The 17,249-nt window shown below is 42.0% G+C and overlaps 1 protein-coding gene across 1 annotated transcript in view; it reads right to left on the bottom strand.

The window, feature by feature from the left end:
- Positions 1 to 6,598: 6,598 nt before the first annotated feature.
- The window catches only part of TTF1 (transcription termination factor 1), a 64,821-nt gene continuing 54,170 nt past the window's right edge, over positions 6,599 to 17,249 (bottom strand). Inside the window, exons 11-13 of the mRNA XM_089675093.1 lie at positions 12,352 to 12,437; positions 11,145 to 11,230; positions 6,599 to 8,945 (exon numbers count right to left, since the gene is read on the bottom strand). Of these exons, the coding sequence (XP_089531219.1) occupies positions 8,850 to 8,945; positions 11,145 to 11,230; positions 12,352 to 12,437 (268 nt within the window). The 3' untranslated portion in view covers positions 6,599 to 8,849. The remainder of the gene's footprint in view (positions 8,946 to 11,144; positions 11,231 to 12,351; positions 12,438 to 17,249) is intronic.

The raw sequence follows: 17,249 nt of genomic DNA, 5'->3' as shown, positions 1-17,249 counted from the left end.
TCCAGAACTCTTTTAGAATTTCTTTGCAGGATGGGCATCTGCGCTTAGGCTCCTGGTGCTTAAGTTTTGCCCGGGCCTTGCCCTGAAAGACACAAAGAGGGCAGAAAGGAAGCCTATCACCCACTGCCATCACCGCACTGCTCCCCCCCCCGTTCCCAGCAGGGCCTAAGGGCCTGACCCCTCCACAGACCCCCTACCCTGCCCATGAAGACCCTCACCACCAGAGGGTCCAGGAATACCCTAGGAGCTAGGGGCCACCAGGTAGGTGAGGACTCCTCTGAGTCACCTTACCTGAGACTGGCTGGTGCTGGCCTCCCCTGGTCCCGGAGCATCCGACATCCTTCTCAGGAGGGTGGTCGCCCGGGCTAGCCTGTCCCCCGGCTGTTCCGCACCGCCTTTCCAAAATTTGCGCCGCCGTGGTGTTAGGGCCGCGACCGGAAGCAGAAGCCCCGCCCCTTCCGCTGGAAACCGCCGTCCCCCGACGTCTGGCCCGGCAAGGTCCACTGCCCGCCAGTCTGGGAAGGAGTGGGACTCCTCCCCGATCCTCTCCAGACCTCACCACGGCCACCCCAACTCGCCGGAGGGGGGCGAGAGCAGGTACGTGCTGTCTCCTGTCCCCCAGGGTGCACGCCCACTGCACGGCAGCCTGCCCAGGGAGGATCTCAGCTGGACGCTCCGGCCTTCACTCCCGGCTGCCCAGAGCCTCTCAGCTGGCTCTCTGACCCTCGGCTCCCCTGCCTGTCTACCTGACAGCACCTTGCGCCTCCTCACGTGTCTCCCCACCGGAGGAAACACCTGAACTGAGGTCGGAGGGGAGTGGAGAAGAGAACTTTTGTTTTGGGTGGAGGCGTTTCCTCAGGTGGAGAGGAGCCGAGATCTCTCAAGGTGCTGTCCTGAAAGATGAAAGGGGGAAAAAACCTTACATAACCATCATGGATATACTGGAAAAAGTGTCTCAATAGGTCAGGAGATAAATCCCCTACAAAAATGAGCTCGTCATTTGATATGCAAAGAGCACAGCTGCCGCACCAAAAACTGCTATAATAAATATACAGTTAAGCCCATATATATTTAGACACAGGCACAATTTTCATACCTTTGGCTCTGTATACCACCAGAATAAATTAAAATGAAACAATCCAAATAAATTTGAAGTGCAGACTTTCAGCTTTAATTCAAGGGGTTGAGCATAAAAAATACAAATACAAAATACAAATACAAACCATTTTTATACACAGTCCCTCAATTTTCAGGGGCTCACATGTAATTGGACAAATTAGTATAATCATAAATAAAATTTTCATTTTTAAATATTTTGTTGAGAATCCTTTACTGGCAATGACTGCCTGAAGTCTGGAGCCCATGGACATTACCAAAGACTGGGTTTCCTCCTTTCTGATGCTTTGCCAGGCTCACTTCAGCTGTCTTCAATTGTTCTGTTTGTGGTCTTTCTGCCTTTAGTTTTGCCTTCAGCAAGTGAAATGCATGCTCAATTGGGTTGAGAGCAGGCGATTGATTCAGCCATTGCAGAATATTCAATTTCTTTTCCTTCAAAAGCTCCTGGGTTGCTTTTGCAGTGTATTTCGGATCATTGTCCATCTGTACTGTGAAGCGCCGTCCAATCAGCTTTGCTTCATTTGGCTGAATCTGGGCTGACAGTATATCTCTAAACACTGCAGAATTCATCCGGCTGTTTCTGTCTCATCATCAATAAACACCAATGACCCAGTGCCACTGGAAGCCATGCATGCCCATGCCATCACACTGCCTCCACCATGTTTTACAGATGATATTGTGGGTTTTGGATCATGAGCTGTTCCAAGCCTTCTCCACATTATTTTCTTCTGGCTTTTCTATTCTTCAGGCTTATGAATGGTTTGCACCTTGTGGTGAACCCTCTGTATTTGCTCTCATGAAGTCTTGATTGTAGACTTTGACAATGATACGCCCACCTCCTGGAGAGTGTCCTTCACTTGTCTGGATGTTGTGAATGGGTTTTTCTTTACCATAGAGAGTACCCTGCGATCATCCACCGCTGTTGTCTTCTGTAGATGTCCATGCCTTTTTATGTTGCTGAGCTCACTAGTGAGTTGTTCAGAATGTACCAAACTGTTGATTTGGTCACTCCTAATGTTGCTGCTATCTCTCTGATGGATTTGTTTAATTTTTGAAGCTTTACAATGGCCTGCTTCACTTGCATGGACAGCTCTTGTGAACGCATGATGTAGGTTCACAGCAATAGATTCCAAATATCACACTTAGAATCAATTCCAGACCTTTTACCTGTTTAACTGATGAAGAAATAATGGAGAAGCCGACACTTGGGCATGAAACAGCTTTTGATTCAATTGTCCAATTAATTTGGTCCCTTGAAAAAGGGGGGATGGCTACTCTTAAGAGCTGTATTTCCTAAACCCTTCCTCCAATTTGGATGTTCATACCCTCTAATAAACCTGGGTGTGTGCACTTTCAGCCCATATCCATTATATAACTATAGCTTGAATATATTTTGGTAAATACCGGAAAAAAACTAAAATTGTGCCTGTGTCCAAATATATATGGACCTAACGGTATAAGTGATCACATAATCTCTGTTCTCAGCTGCATAAGGGGCTTAGGGAGTTAGGAGTGAAGAAACAGCTACCCAATGAATGGCTGCCCGGGGGGTGTCAGCACAGGGCTGAATACAGGCTGCTCTGGAAAAAAAGATGGTGTTGAAAAGAAATGACCTGTGTCGCCGAGTTGCTAGAAAGAAGTCTTTACTGCCCCAATGCTACAAAGTTGAGGTTTTGTCGCGCATATTGCAACCAGGCTTTTTTGTGGCAGTGGAGCAGTAAAACCTCCTTTTTGGCAACTTGGCCTGCAGCTCATTTTTGTTCAAGTATCGTCATATTGTGCTCCTCGAAACAAACACACTTTTTCAGAGAAGCCTGTATTTCTCCTGATGTTATCTGTGTGTTTTTCTTTGTATCCTGTATTCTTCTAGCAGTTGTGGCTGCTATCTTTCTTGGTCTACCTGATCTTGGCTTGGTATCAAGAGATCCCTGAATTCCTCATTTCCATATAAGTGACTGAACAGTACTGACTGGAATATTCAAGGCTTTGAATATCTTTTGATATATTTTTCCATCTTTATAAAAGTTTCACTACCTTGTTACACAGGTCTTTTCTGTTCCCCATGGCTCAATATCTAGCCTGTATCCATGTGAGAGCTAAGAAACTCACTGACTATATAAAGACAATAATTGCAATTTTAAAAGCCGCAGATGTGGGAAATTAACTTTTAATTACCAAATTTAACCCATGTGTGTCACCATGTGTGTCTGTACCAAGGCCAAACATTTGAGGATATGGAAACTTTTGATCAGGGCCATTTGGGTGATTTCTGTTATTTTGATTTAAAATGGAGCCAAAACAACTATGTGATAATAAATGAGTTCATATGATCACTATCCTTAAATAAAAGAGTTTTTGGCATGATCAGTTATCTCCTTAACAGGGGCACAGACAGCAATAAAAACTGACAGGTGTCCTAATCCCTCTCCACTCCATCCAAAACTAAAAAAAAAAAGTTTTGTCTTTAATTATACTTTAACTCTGCTTGAACAAATTTAAACTTTACTCCGATGGTCCTTTTCATAATTATTTTCTTTTTTAATATATGTCAGAGGTGCAGAATGGATGCGAACAGTTCACTAACTTTATTTCATAGACACACATGAGCACGTTTTTTTAATTGTTTTTTTCCTCTCCTATGTAACCTCTTGTGTTATTTGTGACCCCATTTCCTTTGGGCCTAGCTTTTGTACTGTAAATAGTGGTTTCCTGAATAAAGAGAATTATACTTAAAAGTGATATTAACAGATATCCTTATTCTAAAATAAAAAAAAAAAAAAATCATACACATTCCCTATTTAATGGCCCTGTAATCTCCTTGTAACTTCTTTTGTGAGCCCTTGAACCACTCCTTTTCCTCCCTCACTTCTGTTTGGTTGGAACAAGCAGTGTTAGCTGTAGTCATGTGCACTGCTCTATTCACACAACACATCCCATCGTCCATCTTGGGAGGGGGTTGACTACATTTCTAGATACAACGGGACAATGGAGAACAAACTTAGCCCCCCTCAACAGGAAGTTGGATCACTGCAGCAAAAAAAGTTGGAAATTTGTAGGAGACTGCAAGCAAGACTTTACTGAGGTAGGAATACATACTTGAACAGATTTTTTTTTTTTTTTTAAACCATAGCTCAAGGTAGATTGATTCCAGGAAGTAAATGCTACATGAAATTTTTTTTTCCCCTGCAGGAGAAAATTGGATCAAGCTTTCCTGAGGGTTTTTTTGCCTTCCTCTGGATCACCTGTGGGTATACGATTATAACTTTTTTTCAAACTATTTTTATGGTTAAACTAGATAGACTTTTGTCTTTTTTCAGCCAGACTAACTATGTAACTATGAAACATCTGCCCTTACACAAGATGGCCATGGCCAGAAATGCTAAGGGTTTGTTTTTCAGAGACCTCTCAGCAAAATACAGCTTAAAGACAAAGATGGATGGGCGAGTTTGCTTTGAATATTAAAAATAAATGGAATAGTGTTTGTGGTGCTCACATGCAGTCTTTCCACTTTAATACTACACTATTAGCAGTTTTGAGCAGGGTTCCCTGCTGACAGCTGGATGTAAACAAAACAATTGGCAGCAATAAAAAACTACGGGGAGGGAAAAAAAACAAAAAAGGTGTGGGGGTGCCCCCCAATTCATACCAGGCCCTTCAGGTCTAGTATGGAATTTTAGTGCAACACGCCAATTCCCCCCCCCCCCCAAATCCCATACCAGACCCTTAATCCAAGCATGTAACCTGATAGAACAGGACGGGGGAGGGCTTGGGTTGGGCAAGCGAGTGCCCTCCCCCCTTCCTGAACCATACCAGGCCACATGCCTTCAACATAGGGTGCTTTGGAGCAGAGGGTTCCCCAAACACCTTGTCTCCATGTTGATGAGGACAAGGGCCTTTTCCCCACAACTCTGGCCAGTGGTTGAGGGGGTCTGCAGATTGGGGGACTTATTGGAATCTGGAAGCCCCCTTTAACAAGGGGACCCCCAGATCCTGGCCCCACCTATGTGAATGAGTATGAAGTATAGTACCACTACTCACTCACCAAAAATGAGTAAAACAGTTTTTGACAAGTCCTTTATTCAAAAAAAAAAAAAAAATGTCCCTCGAAGTAGATCCAACAACCACAACACTGGCCACCAATCCCCCCCCACACACAAAAAAAAGGAAGAAGGAGAAAGGGGGAAGTCCACACCCAATGAAGGTTTGGCATGTATATGTTAATCTGTCTGAAACATTTGGATCAGTGAGTGCATATCTTGTATGTGTAATTGAGGACTGAAAAGTCTTCTATTTGAGGGACATTCTGACCTCTAGGTCTTTGCTTCTTATTGTGGAAATCCTTAACAGCCCTTGTGCCTAAACATGTGGCCCTTTAATAACTTGTGTGTGTTCCTTGAGAGCACCCCCCACAGAAAATACTAAGCATTTTAGTAAATTAAACACCCAGCACTGAAACTCCTAAACAGGATACAATGAGCATATGGCATGAAAATGTATGTAGTGGCCCAAACTCCTGCTGTTATGAAGATCCAATTATAAGAGAGACTCAACAAAGAGGGCACGCCTCAAAAAACATTGCCTAGGAGAACAGAGATGCTACAGGTACCTGTGGATTCCCTGTACGACTGTTTGCACGTCACTTCTGGTTTAACACTGATAGGACGCCATCACCGGCTTCCTCTGCTCACCCAAAACTCTGGGTTTTCTTCTATTTGCTGGCCAGGCTCTTCCCTTTGGATGACCATCTCCTTGGGAGACCCATTTTGTGTCACATCAATGGGCGTTGCTTTCTACATAAGTGACCATAGACCTATGTAAGCTTTTTTTTATACAACGTTAAGACGACATTAAAATACTAAGATTAATAGGCCATATACCATGTCCTGTATAACTTGAAAAAAGAACCATTTCCTTATTTGTGGACACTTGGCTGGTGAATATGTTCGCTGGCATTTTATGTATGAATGCAAGTTAGGGATCTTAGATTGTGCACCCCTTGAGGGTTAGGAACTGATGTGAATGTACAATATATATGTAAAGCGCTGCGTAAATTGATGGGGCTATACAAGTACCTGAAGTAAATATTAAAAAAAAAACAAAAAACCACTTTCATACAAACCAATATACACTTATTGGGATTTTTTTCTTACCAAAGACATGTAGCAAAATGCATTTTGGAATTTTGATAATTGATTTTATTGGATATGTTTTAGAACAGAAAGTAGAAAATATTGTTTTTGTTCCCAAAATTAGCAAAGAAAAAATAAAAACCCAGTGACGATACCACCAAAAGAAAGCTATTTGAAAAAAAATTATACAAATTTCATTTGCGTACAACACTGCATGACCAACAAATTGCCAGTTAAAGTAGCACAGTGCTGAATGGCAAAAAATGGCTTGGTCATGAAGGGGGTAAAATCTTCTGGAGGTCAAGTGGTTAATACACTGATTCAACGTGTTATCAAATAATAATTGCTGGCCATAAAATCATTATATTCTTTATTTAAAGCTTCAGAAATGTCAAAAAACAAGATTGTATAAAATAAGTTTTATCAAACCACTTTTCAATACATACCGCTGTGGAAAGCGTATATACAAAATGTACAGATCACGTTTTATTTTTTTTATAAAAAATACTGGTTTGACAGAAAACAAAACTATTCCAAAAAAAAAAAAACTCAAAATACACTATTCAATACATACCACCATGGAAAGTGTACATACAAATGTACAGATCACTTTTTTTTAATAAAAAATTAAATACTGGTTTGACAGAAAACACAACTGTTCCAAAAAATTGGTGAAAGGCATAGTAAAACTATAGCAACCAGATATCAGTCTAATGTTTGATCAATAGAAGGTGAATTGACTAGTTGTTCTGAGTTACAGTGCAACTCAGCTGAACAGTTTTGGATAAGGTGGGGGAGGGCTAGAACGGTATTAAGTTCCTAACTGCTGTCTGTGGCCCCACTAGGGATATGTCCTCCACCTACCTCTTAGGTCCATGTGACATATGGACTGCATCTGGAGGACTCCATGTTTACACCTTGTTGGAAATATTATATGTTGCTTTTAATATTCAAAGCAAACCCCCCTATTTCCTCTATGGGTTATCGCCAAAGAAGAAAGTGAGTAGAATCTTCCAAATTATAAAATAGCCACTTGCTGACCCACCACAGTACATATACTGTGGCGGGGCGGCAGGTGCAGGCACAATCACATACATGTATGCGATTGTTCCTTCTCAATCTAAGGGGGGCACTGTGTGGCTCATGGTACCAGCTTGCTTTGAGCAGTCCAGGACTATTGAATGCTATCACATGATCACAATGTCAACGGACAGTATTGGTATGCAAAAGAAAAAGAAAAAAAAAAAAACCTTATGAAGGGTTATCATTTTCCTTGGCTTGTTTTGTCTGACATTCCTAAAACACAGAGGATGAGAGAGGACATCTCCAAAGTATTAATAGGGAAAGTAATAGGAGATTCTAACCCCTCAGTTTTGACTGGAGATGGGCTTTAAGATCATGTATACACAATTGCTTTCTCCAGGATTAAAGTGATCATAAAAAAAAAAACAACACTCAAAGTACAAAACTAGCAACACTTTCCTGTTCATACAGAATTATTTTCCCAGAATAAGTTACCATAAAAGAAAAAAAAAAACAAAAACAAAAAAAAAAACAAAACACTCTCCAGCAACCTTTTGACATCCTGTGGCAATAGAACCTGAAGAACAGGACTAAACCTTGTAGAGGAACAGGTACAAAGGAACCAGGTTTAAAAAAAAAATAATAAAATAAAATAAATAAAAGTCAGCAGCTACAAGTGCTGTAGCTGCTGACTTTTAAAAATCAGGTATTAACCAGCCTATGGATTCCAGGGCTGTCTTCCTGCAGCTGATTCTTCTGCTGCGGGTCCCCGGCACTGCGATCCACTTTCAAGTAGAAATTTGGCCAGGCTCTAGACATTTAAATATTAACCCACTTTATACACACAGTAAAAGATCTTTAAAACAAGCTCTTATTAACCATTGTAGCTGCAGCACTGTGAAGCAATTCATCTTTAAATTTCAGAAGAGAAGCTGTGAGGTCTTCCAAGTAAGGTCTCAGCACCCTGTTCCATTCTCTGTGTAAGTGCTCTATGTTTACATTAGAGATCAGAAGTCACCACTGGGATGGGGAGCAGGGTAAGCTGAGCAGCTGAGAGAAGGTGAAAAGCATCTGTAGCAACAGCTGCTAATTTGTTCCAGAGCACTTCCAGCTACAGAGGTCAGTGAGAGCTTGTTGTAAAGCCTATTTATTGCTTGTTTAGAATATGTGTTTCAATGTCTTTAGCATGGCCACATTTCTAGGTAAAGGGGTACCTGCCATGGAAGAAATAGGTTTTCACATTAAAGTGGTAGTTAATACAGATAAAGCAATTAAAAATCCTGGCCCCCTGCAAGGTAATGTCATAATCTGCTAGTATACGTTGCATACTAGCACATTATGAAAGTGATGTCACCAGGTGCAGAGACCGTGAGCATCTCCTAAACTGTTTAAACACATTTAGGAGATATTCCTAGTACCTACAGGTAAGCTTTATTATAGGCTTACCTGTAGGTACAAGTGTCCCAGCAGGGTTTGAAATACAATATAAAATTTGTCATTCTACAGTTTCCTTCTCTTGCCCTCCACATTCATGAAGGTATATTTACTGCCATATTACAGATGCACTTCTTCCTAGGGCATTCATATGCAGAATTCTTTGCTTAAAAATGTTCTGCCATCTCCATCATACTCCTTAAATATATCACTGAATAGGAATTTCTTTTTCTTCTCTGGCATCTACAAAGAAAGCACAGGTAAAAGTTTAAACATTAGAGTCCTTGTAACCCACCCCTTTAAAAGTTTTATGTATTACCATAACATTTTTTTTTTAGTTTAGAAATGGAGTAGGTTAAAAACCATACATGAGAATTCCCTTGATGCAAATGGGGAAACAGAAAAAGGACCCAGGGTACTGAGCTAGTTTAGTTGGCTCTGAGGAAGAGGTTGTGTCCTCGAAACGTGTTAGACAGTTGGTCACCCAGGGTTCCATCTTATGGACTCAGATGTTGTTTGGATCATACAGCTTGTTCAGTTTGACATGCCTGAGTTTTTGTGTCTATTGAGCTCTCTGTCCTTGGGCCCTTCCTCTTCTCCATATATACCTCCTCCCTTGGCAAACTTATTCACTCCCACGGCTTCAATTACCACCTCTATGCCGACGACACCCAAATTTACCTCTCCACCCCCCACCTCACCCCCTCATTCTCTGCCCGCATCGCCCACCTCCTAAACGACATATCAGACTGGATGTCGCTCCATTTCCTCAAACTTAACCTATCCAAAACCGAGCTCCTGGTCTTCCCCCCCCCACCCCGTGCCCCCCCCCCCATCTTCTCCATCACTACTAACAACGCCACCATCTCTCCCACCCCACACGCCAAAGTCCTGGGTGTCACCCTGGACTCCCACCTCTCCTTCCTACCCCACATCCAACTGCTATCTAGATCTTGCAGGCTCCACCTCCGCAACATCTCCAAGATACGCACATTCCTCACCCCAGACACCACCAAACAACTCGTACACTCCCTCATCATCTCACGCCTGGACTACTGCAACTCCCTTCTCACTGGCCTACCCAAACAAACGCTATCCCCACTCCAGTCGATCCTAAACTCAGCGGCTAGACTCATCCACCTCACCAACCGCTCCACATCTGCCTCCCCCCTCTGCCAATCCCTTCATTGGCTCCCGATTGCCCAACGCATCAAATTCAAAATGCTAACTCTGACCTACAAAGCCATTCACAATGCCACCCCAAACTACATAACTGACCTGATACCCAAATACTACCCTACCCGTGCCCTCCGCTCCTCACAGGACCTCCTACTCTCTAGCTCCCTGGTCTCCTCCTCCCACGCCCGATTGCAGGACTTCTCCAGGACCTCCCCCATCATCTGGAACTCCCTACCCCAATCCATCAGACTGTCGCCTACCCTCCTCACCTTCAGGCACACCCTTAAAACCCTCCTCTTCAGGGATGCCTACCCCAACCTCACCTAACAACTAACCTCCTCCACTCCTCCCGCCACTCCATCCCCCACAGCCATCTCCTCCTGTGCCACCTTCTCCTCCCTCCTAGATTGTAAGCTCGAAAGAGCAGGGCCCTCGAACCCCTCGTGTATTGTATTCTTACTGTTTTGTCTCATGTTCTGTCCCCCTTGCTATTGTACAGCGCTGAGCATACCCTTTGGTGCTATATAAATACTGTATAATAATAATAATAATAATAATAATAATATTGTGAGTATGATACTTACTTTGTTTCTTCAATAAATATTTTAAAGGATAATGCACTAGGTCGGTGCGCCCTTTTTCTGTTTCCCCATTTGCATCCAGTGTATTTGGACCACCCCGGTCTGTTGAGGGCAGCAAGCAGTGCATATTCCAGAAAATTCCAGAACATTCCTATTGGGTCTACTGAGTCTTTTCCTAGCGCAGGAGAAAAATGTTTGTGTTGGATGAGAATTCCCTTCACTGCCTGTCCTGGAGATGAAACAGGAAATCTCTATAAAAAGTTATTGGGAGTTTCACTCCCAACAGCTGTCACTGGAAGATTTCCTGATGCCTTTATGAGACGACAACTGTAAATGTATAGATTTAGCTTGCCTTCAGACCGACTTTCAAGACTGAAACTCTATGCAGCCCTTTATGAATAATTAAGACAACGGGGAAGAAGGAAAAGAAGTCACCCCCTTTTGCCACCAGATAGCCCTGACCCGGCGAGGCACTTCTGAAGGTATGCTGTGGTATCTGGCACTAAGCAGTTAGCAGCAGATCCTTTTAAGGCCTGTAAGTTGCAAAGTGAAGCATACATAGATCAGACTTTTTTTTTTTTTCCCCAGAACATCCCATAGGTGGGTGGTCGTTAAGTTATGGCTGATCAGCATATGCGCCCAACATTTGTAAGTTGTACAAGAAATACGAAATTCTACTTACATCCAATGTATCCTCGGAATTAAGTGCCATGTTCACCTTGACTTCCAGCTTTGGCAGAACCGCAGTGCACAAATAATCTACAATTTCTAAGGCAAGTAAAAATAGCGTTTTAGGTTGGATTTAAATGGCTAGAAAACAGACAGCACAATACTACACTTTGCAACTGCTAAACATGCGCTGACACAAATGTACAATATGTCCTTGATAGTCAAAGGGTTCAAACAGAATGCAAAGTCTTTTTAAATTGTCAGATATACACATACATGTAATGTGTTTAACCACTTCAATTTCAGAGCCTTTTCTTCTTCTATAACCCCCTTGAGGCTCCGAGCTTTTTCTTCTTCTATAACCCCCTTGAGGCTCCGAGCCTTTTCTTCTATAACCCCCTTGAGTCTCAGAGCCTTTTCTTCTTCTATAACCCCCTTGAGGCTCAGAGCCTTTTCTTCTTCTATAACCCCCTTGAGGCTTGGAGCCTTTTCTTCTTCTATAACCCCCTTGAGTCTCAGAGCCTTTTCTTCTTCTATAACCCCCTTGAGGCTCACAGCCGTTTCTTCTATTATAACCCCCTTGAGGCTTGGAGCCTTTTCTTCTTCTATAACCCCCTTGAGTCTCAGAGCCTTTTCTTCTTCTATAACCCCCTTGAGGCTCACAGCCGTTTCTTCTATTATAACCCCCTTGAGGCTTGGAGCCTTTTCTTCTTCTATAACCCCCTTGAGTCTCAGAGCCTTTTCATCCCAGTTGTAATTTAGTCCCAAAGCAGTTTCCTCTCTATAACTTCCTTATTTCCCAGAACATTTTCCTTCCTATAATCCCATTGATCCCCAGAGCATTTTTCTACCTTTAAAGTCAAAAAGCATTCTCCTCCCTATAACGTCTGAGTCCCAGAGCCTTTTACATCCATATAACCCCTTAATTCCCAAAGCATATTCCTTTCTAGAGTTCCCTTGAGTCCCACAGCATTATCTTTCAGGAACTCTCTTAAAGCTGCAGCACTGAACAGAGGGGAGGTAAAACACTTTGTGCCGGAGAATCAAGAATACTTTTAGTTCAGGGAACTTTGATGTGGATCTTTTTTTTTTTTTTTTTTTTTTTAAGACAACAGGGTTGCTTTAAAGTGGGGGGAATGATTTCAATTAAATGCAAAAAGCCACTAGAGCCTTTGCTACCATATCCAATCAAATGTATGCTCAGTGAAAATGGAGTGTACCTTTAAAATTCAGACTTTGCCACTGAGGAACATTCCGGGACTTCAGCTTATAAACCTTTTGCTGCAAGATGCCTGGAGGAATATTTCTGAAACAGTAAACAGCTCTTATGAGTAGGTGGAAAAACTCAACACATCAGTTGAAATTAAACCTGTGAGAACTAAAGTCGTCTATGTTCGCCTTTCCTCCAGCAAAGTGACATCTTGCTTCCTTGCTGGCATCTTTGTCTGGTCTTTCTGGGTTCAGCATCTACATTCATCTTGGTTGGCTGGCCTAACTCATTGCAACACAAAGGCATGCCAAGGACCTTGCAAGTGGGATGGTTTTGTGCAGAAAAGACAAAAAAAAAAGTCTCTTCAGCAATAAAAAGCCTTTCTGCCTTCAAATGTTTTTGTTTTAAAGTTCTACTTCACGTGGACTGAATAGGCTACAACATAACAATGCAGACAGATTTAAAGTGGTTGTAAGCCTCAGACATAAAATCTGAACAAAGCACATATTTCTATAGAGTTTACTTTCCTCTTTCCAAAGCATTAAGTGTCAATTCTCTCTGCTTTCTAGTTCATCTGTTATCAGCACAAGTCACTTCTGACACAACTAATCAAAAAATAAAGAAATAAAAAAAAGGGGACAGAGGAGGGAGCTCCAGGTTATTGACAGCCTCAACTCTGTTCCGGTATGCAGTGTAAAGGGGGTGTGTCCTTTCCCTTCAATCAGCTGTCAAAGACAAAAACAGGGTATAACTGCAGCTCCCCCCTGCTCTGTGAGTCTGTAAAAAATCCTGTTTTTCACATGGGCCAATCACAGCACACAGTAACATACAATTAGCTGTAGCCAATCATAGATCACTAGTATTCACAGCTGTCATGAACTTAACCCATTCATGACAGTTCAAAGCATTGCTGGTACAATGATCACCATTGTACCAGCAATCAGTGTTGAAAAAAAAAAAAAAAGTATTAGTACAATGTTGCCATTGTAACAATGAACTACTCTGATGAAAGTTATTTTTTTTAAAAAGTATATGTACTGTCCCGACATTTTAAAGGCTGCCTGCCTTTACATACACGAACTTTAATGGCATACCAGTCTTGGTCCGTAGGGTTCAATATTGAGTTGGCCCGCCCTTTGCAGCTACAACAGCTTCACCTCTTCTGGGAAGGCCGTCCACAAGGTTTAGGAGGGTGTCTATGGGAATGTTCGACTATTCTACAAGAAGCGCACTTGTGAGGTCAGGCACTGATGTCGGATGAGAAGGCCTGGCTCGCAATCTCCGCTCTAATTCATCCCAATCAGGTTGAGGTCGGGACTCCATACAGGCCAGTCAAGTTCTTCCACCCCAAACTTGCTCATCCATGTCTTTATGGACCTTGCTTTGTGCACTGGTGCGCAGTCATGTTGGCCATCCCCAAACTGTTCCCACAAAGTTGGGAACATGAAATTAGCCAAAATGTCTTAGTATGGGGATGCCTTAAATGTTCCCTTCACTGGAACTAAGGGGGCAAGCCCAACCCCCTGAAAAACAACCCCACACCATTATCCCCCCTCCACCAAACTTTACACTTTGCACAATGCAGTCAGGCAAGTACCGTTCTCCTGGCAACTGCCAAACCCAGACACATCCATCAGATTGCCAGACAGAGAAGCATGATTTGCCACTCCACAGACCACGTCACCACTGCGCTAGAGTTCAGTGGCAGCGTGCTTTACACCACTGCATCCGACGCTTGTTGATGTAAGGCTTGGATGCAGCTGCTCGGCCATGGAAACCCATTCCATGAAGCTCTCTACGCACTGTTGTTGTAGTAATCTGAAGGCCCAACCAAGTTTGGAGGTCTTTAGCTATTGACTCTGCAGACAGTTGGCGATTTCTGCGCACTGTGCGCTACAGCATGCCCTGACCCCGCTCTATCATTTTACGTGGCCTACCACTTCATGGCTGAGTTGCTGTTGTTCCCAGTTGTTTCCACTTTGTTATAATACCACTAAACAATTGACCGTGGAATATTTAGTAGCAAGGAAATTTCACGGATGGACTTATTGTACAGGTGTTAACCTATCACGGTACAACGCTTGAATTCACTGAGCTCCTAAAAGCGACCCATTCTTTCACAAATGTTTGTAGAAGCAGTCTGCATGTCTTGGTGCTTGATTTTATACACCTGTGTCCATGGAGGTGTTTGGAACACCTGAATCCAATTATTTGGAGGGGTGTCCCAATAACTTTGGCAATATAGTGTATATATATATATATATATATATATATATATATATATATATATATATATATATATATATATATATATATATTACACACACACCAAAAATTGTAGACGCTATAACTTTCACAAAATCTAAATATACACTTTTTGGGATTTTTTTTCCCCCCCCCAAAGAAATTTTTACCTCAATTTATGAAGAAATTAGATTTTGTTTTTAATTGGATATGTTTTAGAACAGAACATTTTATATTAATTTTTGGTCTTTCCATTCATGTAATAAAAAAAGCCAGAGGTGATCAAATACCACTAAAAAAAAAAAAAAAAAAAAGCTCTGTTTCTGTGAAAAAAAGGATACCAAATTTAATTTGGGGACAACGTTGCATGACCGCACAATTGCCAGACAAAGTAGAGCTGTGCCGCATAGCATAAAAGAGGCCTGGTCAGAACTACAAAGCAGAACTATACTCCCCTCCAATCCTGCGATGCACTGTCCCAGAGCTCCCCAACTGGTCACTGACCTCTTCGGGTGGCCGGCTTCCAAGTCCCGAACACCAGCCACTGTCATTGGCCAGGTGGCAAGGACGTCACTCCCACACATGCTAGGAGTTCCGTCAAATTCGGCATAGCCTGCGTGGCTCACTGTACAGGGATGGAAAAGCAGGTAGGTAGCATTTAATTTTACCTGAAGTTCCACTTTAAGTGGTAAAAGTCCAAACCTTGCCAAAAATCTTATTTGGTTTTCGATTTAGTATGCCAAAATACACATTTCAGCACTTACTTGCAGATCAACAACTTTCCCTCCTCTCTGCAACTCCTACACCTTCAAACTGAGATATCACTAGGATAGCATTTTTGGGCAAATGTGAATACGAAGTAGCTGGGGTTGGAGTGGGCAAACACTTGATTGTACCAAAAAAAGTGGAAATTTGTTCATTACAGCTTTCCAGGATTCAGACTTTAGAAAGAGAAAACTAAAGCATATGCAGGCACCTGATCAGGTCAGAATTCTGGAATTCTATTGAACTGGCTGTGAACCTCAGACATGAAATATGAACAAAGCATTTCCTCTATAGTGTGTACACTTGTATTAATCCAGAACCCCAAGTGTAACTTCTCTCTGCTGCCTCCTTTCTATGATATTAGCACGAGTCACTTCTGATAGGTTTTCCTGACACCAAGAGAAAAAAAAGGTGATGGGGAGCGATCTCCAGCAGATTGACAGCCTCAGATCTGTTCCTCTGAGCTATGTGGAGGGGAGTCCCTTCCTTCCAATCAGCTTTTAGAGCTCTCATCACTGAGTGTAACATAAGCTCCCTGCCCCCTGCTTTTCAGAGCTGAGAGATCCTGTAAAAAGTTTGCACTTTTAATGGATGTAGGGGACATATGCTTGTAGATAAACAGGTACAACTAATGTAGGAAGGTTAGTTTCATCTCTGTATCACCTGAGACTAGTCACTTCACTGGGTATATGTGAAGGTTCACAACCACTTTAAATGTAAAGACAATTTTCCTGAAAAACATTCTGCTAATGCTAGTTGCTTGGGTATCCTGCTCCCCTTCAATACGTCAGCATCTTAGAAATGTGCCATTCTAAATCTGTATGCTGTATAGTGTGTATACAATGCCTTTACTCTCACAGTTAATAGATCAGGGTCTCTCAAACAGGGGAGTAGACCTTCTAAATGTCTCTCTCACTATAAACAGTCTACAAGTGAAGGCAAAAAGGTAAAAAAAAGCATGCAGGGAGACCTGCTGGCAAAGCTTTAATCTCATGAATAGGCACTTGTTAATGGCTAAGAAAAAAAATAGACTTGTATCTGCAGAAAAAAGGCAGTCCTTCCAGCTTGTTTTACCAGTGTCCTCTACTGAAGCAGCAGCATAACCCAATGTACCAGAATACTCACCCTGTGCCCCATAATGTATTATTAAAGTAGAACTATAGGCAAAACTTTTTTTGTTTTCATTTTGGAGAAAGTAAGGGAGGGTTATAACAGTTTTATTTTTTGCTATATGTGTGCCAATGGGTAGATATACCTTCACTTCCTGCCCCAAAGCCAAACCGGAAGTGAGAAAAGCTCTGCAAATAAAAGGAATTCCTTGGGGATCCCAAGGTCACCAGAACTAGTGTCCCCATGGAAACATTTCCTCTCTATTACCTTTCTCCATAACAGGGGCAGAGAGTGCAATAAAAACTGACAGGTGTTCTAATTCCTCTCCACTCTATCCAAAAGTAAAAAAACTTTTTTTGCCTTAAGTTACACTTGATTTTGCTTTTTTTTTTTTTTTAGATTTTTGCTTCCTCTGGTTCAACTGCAGCTTTAGAATTTTTTTTTCTAAGTTGAAGTACAAGCGTCTTTTTTTAACACAACAATAAGTTGTACAAACACGTGGCTTATGCTGCGTTCCTACATAGCAATAAGCAAATTAACTGTTCCAACAAGCTGCAAGAGTATGGCAAGCTTAGTGGAACAAGACAGGGAGAGCAGCATATGAAGGAGAGGCAAAACTGTACTTATTTGTCCACAAATGCTTTTCTTTTTTCCCACAACCTAAAATCATTATCAGAAGGTTTAAGAATACCTGGGAAGATAGGCCAATCATGTATATGAGCATTATAGAAAGGAGACTAAATAAATACAGAAAATTAATATACTCTTCCATATCAAACTAAGACATTG

This window comes from Staurois parvus, unplaced genomic scaffold (genome assembly GCF_062004578.1).
Source record: "Staurois parvus isolate SC_StPar_1 unplaced genomic scaffold, SC_StPar_1.0 ptg000154l, whole genome shotgun sequence".
In the NCBI taxonomy this organism is placed as follows: Eukaryota; Metazoa; Chordata; class Amphibia; order Anura; family Ranidae; genus Staurois; species Staurois parvus.
Note: the sequence above shows the minus strand (reverse complement) of the source record. Positions and strands in the feature narration are given on the sequence as shown.